The sequence below is a fragment of the Eumetopias jubatus genome, unplaced genomic scaffold (genome assembly GCF_037043125.1).
Source record: "Eumetopias jubatus isolate StellerSeaLion01/CBP00866 unplaced genomic scaffold, mEumJub1_p1.0 scaffold_7, whole genome shotgun sequence".
NCBI lineage: Eukaryota > Metazoa > Chordata > Mammalia > Carnivora > Otariidae > Eumetopias > Eumetopias jubatus.
The window spans coordinates 95,184,594-95,203,913 of record NW_028274813.1 but is presented as its reverse complement, the minus strand read 5'-3'; the positions used below and the strand labels follow the sequence as shown (position 1 = coordinate 95,203,913).

Genomic DNA, 19,320 nt, shown 5'->3' with positions numbered 1-19,320 from the left:
TCTCTTTTCATCTCAAATTTACCAACATCTTTCAATAATACTGAATTTGAATAAATGTTTCAGCAGAATGTTGTAGAAACACACTGATTATTTTTAGTTATACGAGAATAATGCAGGCCACAGATATTCTGAAGTTTATTTAACTGTTTTTCAAGTAAATTTAAAAAATAGTCACCTAAGTTGTACCAGACATCCATCTCTCCACTCAGGGTCCTCACTTCTACAATTGTCTGTCCCAAAAAATCATCTGACTCCTTTTTGAAATGTTGCTTGACTCTGGATTTAATGTCATCATCTTCATCCCACACTCTGACTTTGATTCGATCTGTGGAGTTATGGCATTCACTGAAAATAAATGTGGATAAGTTAACAACCACTGGTAATGCTCTAAATGGCATTTGATGTTAGCAACTCATTTTAAATCTATATAATCCAGAAAGGCATAGTATGTTACCTAATAAATGAGATTTCCCACTGACCCATTCCATCTACAGGATGTTACAGGTGTCAGGGATATTGAAAAATGTTGCATTAGTTAAGCAATGTTAATAAGGGGTAATCATATTCTATTCCAACATAATTCCTTTAACTGAACTAAATATAATCAAATATGGGTCAAAAATATTTAGTGTATTTTCTCTTTGATATATTTCCTATTTGCAGTGGTTTTCTAGAAAAACACAGCCATGCTCAGAAAATACTGCACCATCAATATAAAGCTAATTTTACTGCTATGGATGTCACAGAGTATAAATGACAACACAGTTATGTGCCACTACTTAATACTAAAGATCCCAGTAAGTATGTAAGATACTGTTAAATCAATTAGAATTAGAGCAAAACGCTCTGTTTTTAGGAATAAACTGCACACTTTAATCCATTTCTCACTTCAAGGTTTCCTCCACTTACTCTTGTTGAAGCCCACGCATACAATGTTAGCATTGCCGACACATATTATGGTGTTTCCTGACCCTGTGGCTTTTGTATACACTCTTCCCTATGCTTCTCTGCCTGCCAACCAATCATCCTTTAAGCATCGGGTCATCACCTGCTCTTTCTAACTTTTTTTGGTATCTATTGAGCCAGTTAGGATGATCAATGATGAGCTCCAGTTTGCTCTACATATGCATTCACTCTAGCATAAGGATCTTCAACATGGGGTCAGTGGATAAATTCCAAACATCAAAAATACATAAAGAACTTATAAAACTCAACACCCCAAAAACAAATAATCCAGTTAAACAATGGGCAGAAGACATGAATAGACATTTTTCCAAAGAAGACATACAGATGGCTAACAGACACATGAAAAGATGTTTGACATCACTCATCATCAAGGAAATACAAATAAAAACTACCATGAGATATCACTTCACATCAGTCAGAATGGCTAAAATTAACAACACAGAAAACAACAGATATTAGCAAGGAAGTGGAGAAAGGGGAACCCTCTACACTGTTGGTGGGAATACAAACTCATGTAGCCACTCTGGAAAACAGTATGGAGGTTCCTCAAAAAGTTAAAAATAGAACTACCCTATGATTCAGCAATTGCACATGCAGAAGAATGAAACTGGATACTTTCTTAAACCATACACAAAAAAATTCAAAATGGATGAAAGACCTAAATGGGAGACAGGAATCCATCAAAACCCTAGAGGAGAACACAGACAGCAACCTCTTTGACCTCAGCCACAGCAACCTCTTGCTAGAAAGGTCTCCAGAGGCAAGGGATACAAAAGCAAAACTGAACTATTGGGACTTCATCAAGCTGAAAAGCTTTTGCACAGCAAAGGAAACAATCCACAAAACTAAAAGGCAACCTACAGAATGGGAGAAGATATTCACAAATGACATATCAGATAAAGGGCTAGTATCCAAAATCTATAAAGAATTTACCAAACTCACCCCTCCAAAAAAAATCCAGTTAAGAAATGGGCAGAAGACATCAAAAGGAATGAGATCTTGCCATTTGCAACGACGTGGATGGAACTGGAGGGTGTTATGCTGAGTGAAATAAGTCAATCAGAGAAAGACATGTATCATATGACCTCACTGATATGAGGAATTCTTAATCTCAGGAAACAAACTGAGTGTTGCTGGAGTGGTGGGGGGTGGGAGGGATGGGGTGGCTGGGTGATAGACATTGGGGAGGGTATGTGCTATGGTGAGCGCTGTGAATTGTGCAAGACTGTTGAATCACAGATCTGTACTTCTGAAACATATGTTAAGAAAAAAGAGAAAGAAGAAGATAGCAGGAGGGGAAGAATGAAGGGGAGTAAGTCGGACGGGGAGACAAACCATGAGAGACGATAGACTCTGAAAAACAAACTGAGGGTTCTAGAGGGGAGGAGGGTGGGGGGATGGGTTAGCCTGGTGATGGGTATTAAAGAGGGCTCATTCTGCGTGGAGCACTGGGTGTTATGCACAAACAATGAATCATGGAACACTACATCAAAAACTAATGATGTAATATATGGTGATTAACATAACAATAAAAAAATTAAAAAAAACTTCCTGAAGCCTAAAAAAAAAAGAAATGGGCAGAAGACATAGACAGACATTTCTCTAAAGAAGACATTCAAATGGGCAACAGACACATGAAAAAATGCTCAACATCATCTGACATCAGGGAAATACAAATCAAAACCACAATGAGATACCACCTCACACCAGTCAGAATGGCTAAAATTAATAACTCAGGAAACAACAGATGTTAGCGAGGATGCAGAGATAAGGGAACCTTCTTACAATGTTGGAGGGAATGCAAACTGGTGCAGCCACTCTGGAAAACATATGGAGGTTCCTCAAAAAGTTAAAAATAGAACTATCTTATGACCTAGCAATTGCACTACTAGGTATTTATCCAAAGAATACAAACAAAGTGATTTGAAGGGGCACATACACCCCAATGTTTATAGCAGCGATGTCCACAATAGCCAAAATATGGAAAAACCCAGATGTCCATCATCAGATGAATGGATAAAGATGTGGTGTGTGTATATATATCTAATACACACACACACACACACACACACACACACACACACTGGAGTATTACTTAGCTATCAATAAGAATGAAATCTTGCTATTTGCAATGATATGGCTGGAACTAAAGGGTATTATGCTAAGCAAAATAAGTCAGTCAGAAAAAGACAAATACCATGTAATTTCACTCATATGTGGAATTTAAGAAACAAAACACATGAACATAGGGGAAGAGAATGAAAAATAAGATAAAAAAAAGTGAGGGAGGCAAACCATAAGACACTCTTAACTACAGAGAACAAAGTGAGGGTTGCTGGAGGGGAGATGGGTGGGGGGATGGGGTAATTGGGTGGTGGGCATTAAGGAGGGCACTTGAAGTAATGAGCACTAGGTGGTATATGCAACTGATGAATCACTAAATTCTACCCCTGAAGCTAATAATACACTATATGTTAATTAAATTGAATTTAAATTAAAAAATGAAAAAAACAAAAAACAAAAAAGATAGAACTACCCTATGATCCAGCAATTGCACTACTAAGTATTTACCCAAAGGATAAAAAAAATGCTGATTCAAAGGGGCACAGCACCCTAATGCTCATAGCAGCATTAGCAACAATAGCCAAATTATGAAAAGAGCCCACATGTCCATTGGCTGATGAATGGATAAAGGAGATGTGGCACATATACAATGGAATATTACTCAGTCATAAAAAAGAATGAAGTTTTTCCATCTGCAACAATGGGGATTGAGCTAGAGTGTATTATCCCAAGCAAAATAAGTCAGAGAAAGACAATATATGATTTCATTCATATGTGGAATTTAAGGAAAAAAACAGATGCACATGGGGAGAAAAGAGAGGCAAATCAGAAAATGGACTCAACTATAGAGAACAAACTAAGGTTTGCTGGAGGGGAGGTAGGTGGGGGAACGGGGTAACTGGGTGATAGGCATTAAGGAGGGCTCGTGATGCAATGAGCACTGGGTGTTATATGCAACTGATGAATCACTAACTTCTACACCTGAAACTAAAATTACATTGTATGTTAACTAGAATTTAAACAACTTGAAAAAATAAATAATAAAATACTTTCACCTTTATTTTCCTTCAATTATGAACATAAACAACAAACCACAGCTGTATTATGAGTACCTGGAAGATTTTGTCACCAATAAAACCAAGATATTTATATGTAACATTACTATTGTTATGAAACTTGTAATGTTATCTGTAACTATCATTTACTGTACTAAAAGTACTCTTCAAAATAATTGATTTTTTCAATTCTATATATTTTATCTTAGGAATTTACAAATAAATGATTTTGAAAAGCGTCCATGGTTTTCACCAGATTGCCAAATGGACTCACGGCATAAAAAATACTTAAGGACATGGGCGCCTGGGTGGCTCAGTCGTTGGGCATCTGCCTTGGGCTCAGGTTATGATCCCAGGGTCCTGGGATGGAGCAGCGCATCTGGCTCTCTGCTCCGCGGGAGGACTTCTCCCTCTCCCACGCCCCCTGCTTGTGTTCCCTCTCTCACTCTCTCTCTCTGTCAAATAAATAAAATCTTTTTTATAAAAAATACGTAAGGACAATTGACAGAGTTCTCTCTCTCCCATTAACCTATGAGGCAAGATAATACAGTGCATTTAATAATAAAACTTGCAGTATAACATGGCAATGTGAGAAATAAGCCCCACTATTTTTATGTAATGCTAGAGCTTTCTACATAGAGCACTTTGGCAATTTCTGGGACTTTTTTTTTTTTTCTGGTTGCTATAAACATTTAGGGGCACTAGTGGCATTAGGTGGGGTAGGCCTGGGATTTAGACACCTTACCATCTACTGGACAGCCTGTATGATTTGAAATGATGCAAAGGCATTAATAAAGATGCCAAACGCATTGAAGATCACCTCAGTTTGAGACTTATTTTTTTTTACATATACATATAAACACCAACTCTTTTGTGTATTTTAAGACATAGAAATTTTTTAGAAAACAGCTAGTGTCTAAATCACTAACCAAAGGAAAATTGTTGTTGTTGCTGTTCAGAACTTTACCAAGAGCTGTTTTTCACTTTGAGAAATTATACTACCAATGTCAAAATCGCTCAGAGTATCTGAATCAAAGTATTTGTATCAGTCTGTAGTGGAGATGGTCACATATATGCTAATTCTACCAACATGTAAGCATGTAACTACTTACTTACGTATTTGAGGACAGCTGTATTTTACTCTTATATGTTAAAATACGTATTAGAACACATTACATTAGACATTTATTTTTCTTTTGGAACATGAGGCTCATTTTTTTAAATTATATTGATACATTAAATTACATATTATTTTGTTTCAGCATAAAAAAGTCATTGTAAATTACTTTATACAAAGGGGGTCATTAGGTCTGATAGGGTTTAAGAACCACTACTTCTACCTGACTTAGCCTCTATGAATCTGTTTATCTATAAAATGGGGTTAAGGATACCTATCTTAGAAGATATTTATAGAAATTAAGTGAAATATCTTACAGCAGTTAGTACAGTGACAGACATTTGTTTGATCTATAGTAGTCATTAATATAATGTCATTTCATAAGTTATTTTTGAAGGTAAGATAGGTTTATTAATATTTCTATTCTTACAATTTCTGGCATGCATCTAGCATTCACAAAATGTTCATTAAAAAATCTACAAAGTTGGGGCACCTGGGTGGCTCAGTCATTAAGCGTCTGCCTTCGGCTCAGGTCATGATCCCAGGGTCCTGGGATCGAGCCCCGCATCGGGCTCCCTGCTCAGCGGGAAGCCTGCTTCTCCCTCTCCCGCTCTCCCTGCTTGTGTTCCCTATCTCACTGTCTCTCTCTCTCTCTGTCAAATAAATAAATAAAATCTTTAAAAAAATCCACAAAGTTTTGCCAAAAAAATTCCCTTTATTATATTTGAAGGAAAAATAATGTCATTCTTAGAAATATCATGTATATCAAAGAAATTCTCCAATCTTGATAGCTATTTCCGATGGTGGAAATAGTGGGGAAGGAAAAATAACTAATCAATTATGCTGTATCCATTGCAGCAAACAAAACCACTTTCAAACCAAGGAGAGCGGTTGGGATAGATGACAGGACAGCTGTCTCCTATCTAATTCAGAATTCCAAAGATAACACACCTGAAAGTATAGTAGTGAGGATACTGAGAGAAATTTTTAGCATTTAACCCAAAATTTATTTTAAAAATAGCTCAGATTTTAATTTCTTTGCTATTAAAAATAAAAAAATCAATGTAGAAACAAAAAACCCAGTGCTCAGCTCATTTGTGTCATTCTTAGAAAAATGAAAGAAAACTTAGAATATCAATCAAAATTATCATTGCCATAAACTTAAAATGCAAAATATTACAAAAACAGAAATAAATCCTTTTTTGTCACCTTTTGATAAAATAAACCACCAGAGTTCATGTAGGTCCTAGAAGACAGACACGTAAAAATTTTTTTACCTGCAAATAACAAGTGCAATAAACAGCAAACTCTGGATCATAAAGATTGGTAAATATTTCTAGAATCCATTATTTAACAAAATCAAAATATACTGTCTCATTTGTAAGAATAAGTATTTGAGGCTCCAGTTTTTGTTATAAATTTAAAGATTTTTAGCTTGATACACAGACACACACACACACGCATATACACACACAAATAGTAATCCATATAAAACAGTATAACGATATATGTATACATGTATTATAACTTTTCCTTGTACATAATTCATAACTGTATATGCACACATACACATTGTGTGTTTCTGTATGTGTATTTATCAAATGGAGAGAGAGACAATACTGTAATATCTCTTTTCAAATTCCTGTTAGAAATAACTTCTCTGTACCAGATGGAAGTACACCTTCCAAATGACTGCTCACATTTCCATTATTTTCTTCATTAATTTGGTTTGTATTTTTTGTTATTGTACCATCAAGAGTTTACCATTCCCTCACCCATACACCCAGCTACTCATTCACCCACATAGCAGTAATTTTCAGAGCCCTTATTAATGTACAGACATGAACGAGACTTAGTGAGGTTAGATAATTCAACCAACCATACTCTTCCTTCTTTAATGTCAAAATAAAGTGCATGTGATAGTAATGGATTCAGAACAAACATAATCAACAATGTGCCCTGATTCTTGTGATTTTGGGTAAGGGAATTTGAATATCTCTGTATTTCTCACTGATTCTATTTTTTTTCATTTCTTAATTAAGTAAATCTTTAAATTTAGATTACAGATTTAGAGAAAAGTGTAAAGAGAATACAGAGAGTCCCTGCATGTCCCCCAGCCAGATTCCTCTATTATTAACATCTTCTATTACTAACATTTGTTCTGTTTTTTTTCTAATAAAGAGATGCCAGTTCCTACTCTCTCTCTCCCAAAGAGCTTTTTGTAAATAATACTTAAACAATGTTTGCTATTATGTTTCAAGTTTAAGCTGTCAGAAACTTATATTTTTTATCTCCACAGAGTAAAGACAATTGTGGGACTGCTATTGCAAATACTGGAAATTCCACGTGGATTTTACAATGCATATAAAACCAGAGATTTAGTTCAGGATAGTGTGGTGAAGAATCATCACATGTGGGTGTTCAGACTCTCTGAACATTCTCCTTCCATTTTGGCTACATTCCTCTTTATGTTCCTCTTCTTCCCAAGACTGAAGGTAGATAACTCACATTCCTAGCTTCCTTTGTAGTAATGGCCCAGATATTTTGACCTCCATTCAAGTAAGATCTGAACTCAAAATTAAAGTGAAGCAGTGGTTCTATTCTGAGAATTTGCTCATTTGGCAACAGTCGTGGCAGAGCCTTTAGTATTTTGATGTAAAGTTTCTGGTATTTAGTCTTGCAGAGCAAAAATATTGATTAATGATGGCAATGTTGTTTTCTCCAGGGAAACCTTGTGATGGAATTGGACAGTTTCTCTACAGTGTCTTCAAAGGCAGGTCCTCTGCCTTTCAAAGTCTTGAGCAACCTAACAGTGTAGGAAATAATCTGTTTCTGCCTAAAACTAATTAGAGCAAACTCTAGTTCGTTTGCAACTAAGAATATTGACGGATGCAGTAACTTTGAAAAAATGGAGGGAACTTCAATACCAGGACTTATGTGGAACTGACTGTGGAGGACATGATGGGGGCAGCCAGCGAAGATTTCATGACCTCAGCCTGGAAAGCCAAGTCATTGCCAAGTGCAATAGCAGAACAACAGGTCAAACTGTTGCTTGCTATACCTTGCGACTCTGAGCACATGCCAAGCAAAGCTTTTCTATGATGTGAATGGTTGGGATAAAATTTAGAATGTTGCCACATGTTTATTAAGTCCAGCTGCTATCAAAAATGCACTACAGCGGAGATGCACTCAAACTAAATCCAGACAGTTTGAAAGCAGAGATGCAAGGGGGCCCAGCTATGCCCAAAGAGGCTCACTCTGCTTGTGTCCCGCAATATAAATTGACTGAGGATATCATAAATTTGGAACCCTACAAGGTTGAGAAAAGCCAGCTGCTTCTGTATATAAAAAATGTAATGTACAGGTAACAAGCAAGGGTTTCTAAATGCAACTTCAAAAAGAGATAAAATTGTTGCCCCTGGGCTTTTCAAACACTTTCCTTCAGGAAGTCTCTGAGTGACAATGAAGGGAATTTAGTAGCAAAGATGAAATCAGCAGTGTTGCATTCATGCTCGCCTTGGCATGCTTACTATTTTGCAGAGGTTGAGGCAGCAACCATTAGGTCAAGAGAAAGAAATTAGAGCAGAGGAGCCGGCAGTGAAGAGTTGAAGTTTGCAGGTTCATGTGGTTACTCATAAAATTGTCTTGAAGCCCATCTCCTGGAATCTTGGTAAATTTTCCAGGGAAGAGTATTATCAAATGTGCCTCAGGCGGGCTACAGCTATACTTAAAGTAAATGCTTCTTCTTCTTCTTTTTTTTTTTTTAATGAGAGAGAGAGGGAGAGAATCCCAAGCAGGCTTCAGGCCCAGTGTGTGAGCCCAGTGTGGGCCTCGATCTCACAACCCTGAGATCATGACCTGAGCCAAAATCAAGAGTTGGACGCTTAACCAACTGAACCACCCAGGCGCCCTGTAAATGCCTTAGTCCTATGCTGCTTCCTATCCTCATCATCATCAAATAAGGAATGCTTCGCTAATTTGTATGTCATCCTCATGCAGGGGCCATGCTAATCTCCTCTGTATTTTTCTGATTTTAGTATAGGTCCTGCGAAGTGAGTACCTTTTAATTATTTTTAGAGCCCTCTTTCATTTGCTTGCACTTTCCAGAGTACCTGCTTAGAGTGTGGACATGGACATATTGAGTGAGGAAGGTCTCCCCAGATGTAGAACCAATAACTTGGAGGAAAATGGATAAAAGAAATTCATCTGGAAAGCACAAGGGCCTGCCAGATTGGTTAGCCAAGTAACTACTCCTGCTGCTAGGATCAGAAAGCCCAGAGTGTCTAGTAGGTATCTACAGGTGTCCAGTAGGATTCTATATTTGCTAAGGTACCAACAATGGTCATGTCTTTCCCACTTCCCTGTTATTGAATGAGGCTTTTAAATTGTTGTTACCCCATCTTCTTCTCTCATCACAATACTACATTGGGAATTTTGGAGGAAGATGACATGCCTTTAATTAATAAATCCCAGGATCACAAGGAACCAAACCTAGAGCAGATGCAGAGACTACCCAAAGATCACAGACTTCAAGCTAAATGCACTAACTGTATAAAATTTTGGTATTACCTACCTCGGAAGGGATAGGATGAATTCATTTTATTTAAATTAAATATAGAGATAGAAAGGTTGTATATAAACGTTGAATAGTCAGCGAGGTGGAAGGTAGCCGACACTATAAATGTATTTACTCGACAACCTTTCAACCCCTCCTTTTCCTTTTCTACTTTTATGCAGTATCTCAGCCTTCCTTGTAATTGGAGAGGACCACTTAACATAGTTCTGCCAATTAGATATAAGCCAAAGTCTTCTGGTCTTCTCTGTTACGTTTTCCTCTTTTATTATTCTGGAATATGGATACAGAACAGCTTTCACTAAAGATGTTAGAACAGGTAAGTGGAATAAGCTTTGTTCTTTGATGGAATAATTTAGTTACTTTACTGGCCCTCAAATGCCTATACCTGGAATTCTTGTTGAATGAAATCAACTGCTTTTTATTAATCTAGATCTGTGGCTTAATGTGAAAGTGAATGAAATTCTAATAAAATCAAATAGGTAAATAAACCTCAAAGTTCATTTTGCTTGATTATATACAAAATAATTTAAAACATTTAATTTATGAGCTGTTACTATTTTTTACACCCGATGTGTTTTAGGTCACTTCTTAACTATTTAACATGTGTTTCATAAACTCTGACTTTTATGAAAACACAAAGTTTTGCATTTCAGGTGGGAAATGATAGGCTCACATAGGAAACAAAACTTGACAGCAAGAGAAATATCCTTACATATAAAAAAAAAATCCGTCACATATAATAGAAAAAAAAATGTAGCCCCATTAAATCCTCCTCTACTAGACCATATCCAACCTGGTTAATTAGCTAACCAAGACTTCTGGTTTAGTTTACCAGTTTGTGAATTTGGCTTTTTTTTTTTTTTAATCAGTAGAGAAAAAGATATTTTACTACACAAACTCTTGATAAATAAAATAAATATTGTTAGAGCCATTGCTTTGTAGTTTTCCTTTTAAAAAAATTCCCTTCTTAAAGGATGGTTCATATGTCTAATTTTATGTTTTTTTAATTGTTAAAGACTGGTTTTGTTTCCATAAGAATATATTTTATTTCTTCCTAAATTGAAGGAAAACATTTCCCCCTCTGACTCAGGATTTTTGTGTGTGTCTATGTTTTGTTTTTAAATCACAGGCACCGTATCTCTATAGAGCCAATCGCTACTGGGCCAATTTTTTTTTTTTTTGGAAGCCATTCAAACGACTAATTTCTTTGTAATTATTTATTCCAACTTTGCAAATGGTCTCAATGCAAATATTTTTAGATTTAGAGTTTCCTGGGGAAAGTCCAATATATCTCCAATGATTAAAGCAAAAAACAAAACAAAAAAACAAAGTAACAAAACAAAAATAAAACCCAGGCCTTAGCCAAGTTATCAGAGTTTAACACATTCTGAGAAAAGTTGCTTTACATTGAGAGATGTCCATGAATTTCATAAAGTCCATAAAGTCTGAATTCGATGGGAAGAAAGAAGCCCTTGCCCAAGTAATTGTACTGCACTGGGAAGTCATTACTAATGTAGTATATTAACAAACAGTTGTCTGAAGAATGAAAACTGCACCTAGAATGGCACTAGATCTAATGAAGCAAGTAAAATAGATCTCACGTGGCAACTTTGTCAGGAAAAAAGCCAATAGGAAGTGATGTTACATTAAAAATCGTGTCTATTAAAATTATGTAAAATTATAGCCACACATTTTAAGTGTAGCAAATGAGAATTCTATATTTTAAATGGTATTATACCGGGTTTGGTTAACAGAAACATTAATAAGAGATATTAAATACATATGAATAAATGTGTGTGTGTGTGTTTGCACTGAAAGAAGCTGTAAGGGTATGTATCGAAATATAGGTGGCAGAATTAGTAAACATTTTTATTTTATTCTTCATATTTATCTGATGCAATCAACAAAAGTGTATTTTAAAATATCTAGTAATTGTAAATAATCCCATTTTAACTAAGGCTTCCAGGCAGAACATTGAGAAAATCAGCAGCCAGAAACCGGCAAGAGCCATCCTGAGGCAAAGCAGCAGCCTTTTGAACAGTAATTAAATTCTCTAGTTATAGCTTAATTCTTTAAACTCTGACCCACCAAATGGAAATACTGTGAGACGGTGTTCACATTTCCTTTTAGTGATTTATTATGAATTATGTAATCCACTTCCATTGCCATATTGATGTCTCATTTGTGCCTGAATTAAGATCCCAACCCTATTACCTCTGAATTCTATTACAGTAGATGAACAGACTCTACGTTCAAAACCCAGGGACAGTGCACACCAGCTATTCCCACCTGCATTTTTAAGGACAACTGAGTTATGGGTATCAGGATCAAAAAACAGTCCCCAACATTTCATTTTTAAGTTTTCCTGAGGTTTTTCTTTATAGTAATTGGGCATTGTAGATCCATTCTATAAATTAATGACCAAGATGATAAAAATAAGAACAAGAAATTATATTATTATTTTGAAAAAGGACAGGAGGTGAAGAGGAATTCATTCACTAGCATTTAAGGGTTGGCTGAAAGAAGCCCTTATACCGTTAACAGATCCGAGAACAAAAGGGCAAAGTAACACCTTATAAGATAGACCCATCTGTCTGCCCCACCTTCGAGCCCCACAATTAGATCATGAATATCTCAAAGTCTTATATTCTCTTTATATCCAGTATTTTCTTCACAGATACTACTGTTGCAGAATAAAATTTTAATAGCTGTCTTAAGAATTATTAAATGCTATTAAAATATTACCATTAATAAAAATTAATAATGTTAAAATAATAAAGGTAAAAAACCTTTAGACAAATACTTCAGTGTCCATTTTGCTGTGAAGAGAGAGACCACTTACAAAGACAGAGATTAGAAGATCTATATGGTATCATTTATATATGGAGTCTAAAAAAACAAACTAGTAAAAAGAGTAAAATGGTGACTATCAGAAGCTGGGGTTGGTAGAATAGGAGACGTTTTATTTAAGGGTACAAACTTGCAATTAGTAGACATGTAAGTCCTGGAGAGCTAATGCATAGCACAGTGAATACAGATAACATTATAATCATCTAATACGCTGAGAGACTAAAATCTTTATTCCCACCACAAAAAAATAATTATGTGACATGAGAGAGGCACTATTGCTACAACAGTAATGTAAAAATACATAAATGTGTCAAATTAAGGTTTTGTACACCTTAAATTCATATAATACTATATCTCAAATAGATTTCAAGTAAAAATAGCAGGTAGAAAACTGGAGGACCAAATAGCTTTCTCAACAACAGGAGAAATGAATAGCTCTGTAAGAGTATGCATTATGCAAGATGGGTGTGGTTTCTAATCACCATTTCGTTGATTCACCATGTATTTTTCCACTGCAGACACATTGTTCATTGTGTTTCTTAGGACAAGGATTTCTTTTCCCTATCCCTCTACCTGATGAACATTTACCTGTCTTTCAAGACCCAGAGAAAATATCACCTCTGAGTGAAACTTCCCTGGCAGTTTTTTGTTTTTATTCTTTTTTATGTTTCAATCCCTAGTAACTGTAGCAAGTGGATATTCAAAATTGCTTACTAAAAAAATATCACAGGGTTCCTTTTTCTCCACATTCTCACCACCACTTGTTATTTCCTATCTTTTTGATTTGCCATTCTGACAGGTACAAGGTATATCTCATTGTGTTTTTTTTCCTTTTGAAGGCATATATATTTTATTATTTTATTTTTTTGCTTTTTAAATCTTATTTTATTATGTTATGTTAATCACCATACATTATATCATTAGTTTTTGATGTAGTGTTCCATGATTCACTGTTTGCGTATAACACCCAGTGCTCCATGCAACATGTGCCCTCTTTAATACCCATCACCAGGCTAACCCATCCACCCACCTCCTCCCCTCTAGAACCCTCAGTTTGTTTCTCAGAGTCCATAGTCTCTCATGGTTCACCTCCCCCTCTGATTTCCCCCTGTTCATTTTTCCCTTCCTACTTTTTTTTAAATAACATATAATGTATTATTTGTTTCAGAGGTACAGCTCTGTGATTCATCAGTCTTACACAATTCACAGCGCTCACCATGGCACACACCTTCCCCAATGTCCGTCACCCAGCCACCCCATCCCTCCCACCCCCCTACCCTCCAGTAACCCTCAGTTTGTTTCCTGAGATTAAGAATTCCTCATATCAGTGAGATAATATGATACTTGTCTTTCTCTGATTGACTTATTTCGTTTAGCATAATACCCTCTAGTTCCATCCACGTCGTTGCAAATGGCAAGATTTCGGGGTTTTTTGATGGCTGCATAATATTCCATTGCATATATATATATATATATATATATATATATATATATATACCACGTCTTCTTTATCCATTCATCTGTTGATGGACACCTGGGCTCTTTCCACAGTTTGGCTATTGTGGACATTGCTGCTATAAACACTGGGGTGCACGTACCCCTTCGGGTGACTACATTTGTATCTTTGGGGTAAATATCCAGTAGTGCAATTGCTGGGTCGTACAGTAGCTCTATTTTCAACTTTTTGAGGAACCTCCGTACTATTTTCCAGGGTGGCTGCCCCATTTTGCATTCCCACCAACAGTGTACGAGGGTTCCCCATTCTCTGCATCCCCGCCAACATCTGTCGTTTCCTGACTTGTTAATTTTAGCCATTCCGACTGGTGTGAGGAGGTATCTCAGTGAGGTTTTGATTTGGATTTCCCTGATGCCGAGCGATGTTGAGCACTTTTCCATGTGTCTGTTGGCCATTTGGATGTCTTCTTTGCAGAAATGTCTGTTCATGGGCGCCTGGGTGGCTCAGTTGGTTAAGCGACTGCCTTCGGCTCAGGTCATGATCCCGGAGTCCCAGGATCAAGTCCCGCATCGGGCTCCCTGCTCGGCGGGGAGCCTGCTTCTCCCTCTGACCCTCCCCCCCTCTCATGTGCTCTCTCTCTCTCATTCTCACTCTCTCAAATAAATAAATCTTTAAAAAAAAAAAAAAGAAATGTCTGTTCATGTCTTCTGCCCATTTCTTGATTGGACTATTTGTTCTTTGGGTGTTGAGTTTGTTTAAGTTCTTTATAGATTTTGGATACTAGCCCTTTATCTGACACGTCATTTGCAAATATCTTCTCCCATTTTGACGGTTGCCTTTTGGTTTTGTTGACTGTTTCCTTTGCTGTGCAAAAGCTTTTTATCTTTTTTTAAAATTTTTCTATTGTTATGTTAATCACCATAAAAGCTTTTTATCTTGATGAAGTCCCAATAGTTCATTTTTGCCCTTGCTTCCCTTGCCTTTGGCCATCTTTCTAGGAAGAAGTTGCTGTGGCTGAGGTCGAAGAGGTTGCTGCCTGTGTTCTCTAGGATTTTGATGGACTCCTGTCTCACATTTAGGTCTTTCAACCATTTGGAGTCTATTTTGGAAATGGTCCAGTTTCATTCTTGGCATGTGGCTGTCCAATTTTCCCAACACCATTTGTTGAAGACACTGTTTTTTCCATTGGACATTCTTTCCTGCTTTGTCGAAGATGAGTTGACCATAGAGTTGAGGGTCCATTTCTGGGCTCTCTATTCTGTTCCATTGATCTATGTGTCTGTTTTTGTGCCAGTACCATACTGTCTTGCTGATTATAGCTTTGTAATAGAGCTGGAAGTCCGGAATTGTGATGCTACCAGCTTTGCTTTTCTTTTTCAACATTCCTCTGGCTATTCAGGGTCTTTTCTGGTTCCATACAAATTTCAGGGTTACTCGCCCCATTTTTTAAGTTCAATTAGCCAACATATGGTACATCATTAGTTTCAGATGTAGTGTTCAATAATTTATCAGTTGCGTATTGTGGTTTTGATTTACATCTCCCTGGTGATTAGTGATGTTGAGCACCTTTTTTGTGTGTCTGTTGGCTATTTGCATATCTTCTTTGGAAAAATGTCCATTCAAGGACTCTGCCCATTTTTTTTTAACATAATTGTTTGTGGGGGTTTTTTGGTGTTGAGTTTTATAAATTCTTTACATATTTTGGATCAACCCCTTATCAGATATATCATTTGCAAGTATCTTCTCTCATTCAGTAGGTTGCTTTTGTTGATAGTTCCCTTTGCTATGCAAAAGCTTTCTATTTTGTGTTGGCAAGGATGTGGAGGAAAAAGGAACCCTTGTGTACTGTTGGTGGGAATGTTGGTACAGCCACTTTGGAAAAGAGCATGGAGGTTCCTCAAAAAATCAAAAATAGAAATACCATATGATCCACTAGTTCTACTACTGAGTAGTATTCAAAAAGATATGTGCACCCCTGTGTTCACTGAAGGATTATTTATTATAGCCAAGATATGGAAGCAACCTAAGTGTCCACTGCTGGATGAATGGATAAAGAAGATACACATGTGTACACACACACAGGAAATTTACTTAGTCATTAAAAAGGATGAGATTATGCCATTTGAGACAACACAGATGAATGTAGAGGGTATTATGCTAAGTGAAATAAATAAGACTGAGAAAGACAAATACCATATGGATTTACTCATATGTGGATTCTAAAAAACAAATGAATAAACAACAAGAATCAGATATATAAATACAGAGAACTGATGGCTGCTAGAGGAAAGGAGTGTAGGAAGATGGGCAAATGATGAGGAGGCATGGAAGTTAAAGGCTTCCAGTTATGGAATGAATAAGCCATAGGAATAAAATGTACAGGACAGGAAATAGAGTCAATATTATTGTAATAGCACTGTATGGTGAAAGATAGTGGCCACACTTCTGGTGAGCAAGCATGACATATAGAGTTGTTGAATCACAATGATGTATACCAGAAATTAATGTAACATTGTGTGTCAACTATACTTAAATAAAAAAATAAATAAGTATTATAGTAAGAGTAATCACACTCTTTTTTGTTACTCATTAAATATTACAAATATGCATATTCCAATTAGTGGCATAATTAGGTAGCTGAAATTAAACCATTGGTTTGAAGTCAGAAATAAAGTCTACTTTGGATATGTATTTGACATTTATTTGACATTTGAATAAAGACATTATCTTCCCAAGTCTGACTTTCAGTGGCAACATGCATTTTTTTTCTTAAACTTACTTGTCAGTGAAATAAAGATGTATGCCAATGACCTCTAAATTTAACTGTAAAGAGCCAGGAGCGGTGCATGTTGCCATGTTTCGTGGTTGTCCTATTGTAGCTCAAATATTCCAAGATCTGTGATTTATAGAAGTTATACCATTTTCTTTTCTTTTTAAAAATATTTTATTTATTTGAGAGTAGGAAAGTACAAATGGGGTGGGGGGCACAGGAAGAGGGAGAAGATGACTCTCTGCTGAGCAGGGAGCCAGATGCAGGGCTCAATCCCAGGACCCTGAGATCATGACCTGAGCTGAAGGCAGATGCTTAACCCACTGAGCCACCCAGGCACCCCTAAGTTACACCATTTTCATTTTACTTACAAAAGCAAGGTGTATTAGGTATGATGGAATAATAGAGCAGGCTTGGAAAAATATCTGCCTGATTCAAATTTCATTTTAGCCCCTTACTAGCAGTATGACTTTGGGCAAGTAATGCAGTTACATTGAGTCTCCATGTCTAACCTATAAAATTAGAATATCAATAATTATCATTTAAAGATGATTATATATGTAACACTTAGAAGGGACTGGGCACTTAGTAGGTTTTTAATTATATCTAACTAATGCAGCTAATTCTATTACTCAAACATATAAATATCATTTGCCTTTAATAGCGAAGAACAAGTTACTGCAGATATAGGAAACAGGAAAACTTTTAATTAGTCTAGTTATCAAAACAGGAAATTGATTAAATAATTGATGAATACCCATGCAATAAAATCTCACTCAGATATTAAAAATACTATTTTAGGTGAGGGTTTATTTGGGGGCTCTCTATTCTCTTCCATTAATCTATATGTCTGCCTTTATGACAATGCCATAGTCTTCATTTCTGTAGCTTTGTATTTTTTTTTTTTTTACACCCTTAACAAATGTTTTAGCATATGGTATAGTATTGTTGACTACAGATGTAATGTGGAGCAGATGTATAGAACTTATTTCTCTTGCTTAATTGAAACTTTGTGTCTGTTGATTAGTAACTTGCCAATTCCCCCTCTCCCCAGCTCCTGGAAATTACCATTCTAGGGTGTGATTCTACGAATATATTCTTTTTGTTACCTCATTTAAGTGGAATCATGCAATGTTTGTCTTCTGTGACTGACTTATTTCACTTTGCATAAAGTCTCCAAAGTTCATCCCTGTTGGTGCATATCGCAGAATGCAGCAATTGCTAAATGATATTGCATCGTATGTACATATCACATCTTCTTTATTCATTCACCTATTGATGACATTTAGGTAGTTTCCACATCTTGGCTACTACCAATAATGCTGCAGTGAACATGGGAGTACTATTATGTCTTTGAGATTCTGATTTCATTTTTTTCTTTTTAGGTAAATACCCAGAAATGGATTGTTTGATCCTATGGTAGTTTTATTCTCAATTTGTTAAGAAAAATCCATACTGTTTTCCATAATAGCTATACTATTTTGCATTGCCACCAGTTGCGTACAAAGGTTCGCTGACAAGGGTGCCAAGACTACACAATGGGAAATGGTAGATAGGAAGTGGGACCCCAGCGAGGGGGTCCCATCCAACAGGAGCTTGAATCATGGAGGAGACTCAGGTAATGGTGGTGGGAAATGGTAGATAGGAACTTGGACCACAGCGAGGAGGTCCCATCCAACAGGAGCTTGAATCATGGAGGAGACTCAGATAATGGTGGTGGGAAATGGTAGATAGGAACTTGGACCACAGCGAGGGGGTCCCATCCAACAGGAGCTTGAATCATGGAGGAGACTCAGGTAATGGTGGTGCTGTGCAAGGCAGAGAGAGAAGTAAAGAAACACTATGGCTTCCCCTGCCCTCCCACCTCTGATCTTATCCAAGGGCCTCCTCACACCTAAACCTACTGAGCAAGAAAATCTGGAAAATGTAACCTTTGGAGTTTAGTCCCCTGAGATTATACAGAACACACTGCAGAAACTTCAGGGACTAAATGGAAGAGCAAACAGGCCAGCATTTAGGCTAAACTTACGCAGAAAGTGCCCTAGAGAGATATGTAAAACTATACACTTAGCGAGAAGTACTTTTGTGGTTCTCATTCTTATTCCTTGCAGCATTTCTTTGACATTCCCTGAGAGGCCTTAGCATTTGCATCTTGAGAGATAAAACTCCTATTGCTAAGTGTTTTTCTAAATCTTACTTCAGGAAAATAACTGATAAATAATAAACATTTTTGTATTAGGTAGCACAATGAGAGATTTGCAAAGAAAATTATGGTATAAAAATGCTTTGGAAAAAAATAATAGTGCTTTATAAAGATGAACCATTTTATTATCACTAATGTTCTGTAGTCATTCTTTATAAGTAGATAGATGCTTTACAGACTTAAGAAAAGGTTGAGCATGGGTGCCTGGGTGGCTCAGTTGGTTAAGCGACTGCCTTCGGCTCAGGTCATGATCCCGGAGTCCT

The 19,320-nt window shown here is 36.5% G+C and overlaps 1 protein-coding gene and 1 non-coding gene across 4 annotated transcripts in view; both read right to left on the bottom strand.

The window, feature by feature from the left end:
* The window catches only part of UNC13C (unc-13 homolog C), a 601,702-nt gene that overhangs the window by 332,311 nt on the left and 250,071 nt on the right, over nucleotides 1-19,320 (bottom strand). For all 3 annotated transcript variants that reach the window (XM_028100275.2, XM_088025127.1, XM_028100274.2), the window contains one exon: nucleotides 176-345. In XM_028100275.2, the coding sequence (XP_027956076.2) occupies nucleotides 176-345 (170 nt within the window). The remainder of the gene's footprint in view (nucleotides 1-175; nucleotides 346-19,320) is intronic.
* On the bottom strand, nucleotides 9,157-9,262 carry LOC114206596 (U6 spliceosomal RNA). The gene has a single exon (XR_003608681.2). It is a non-coding gene; the product is annotated as a U6 spliceosomal RNA (small nuclear RNA).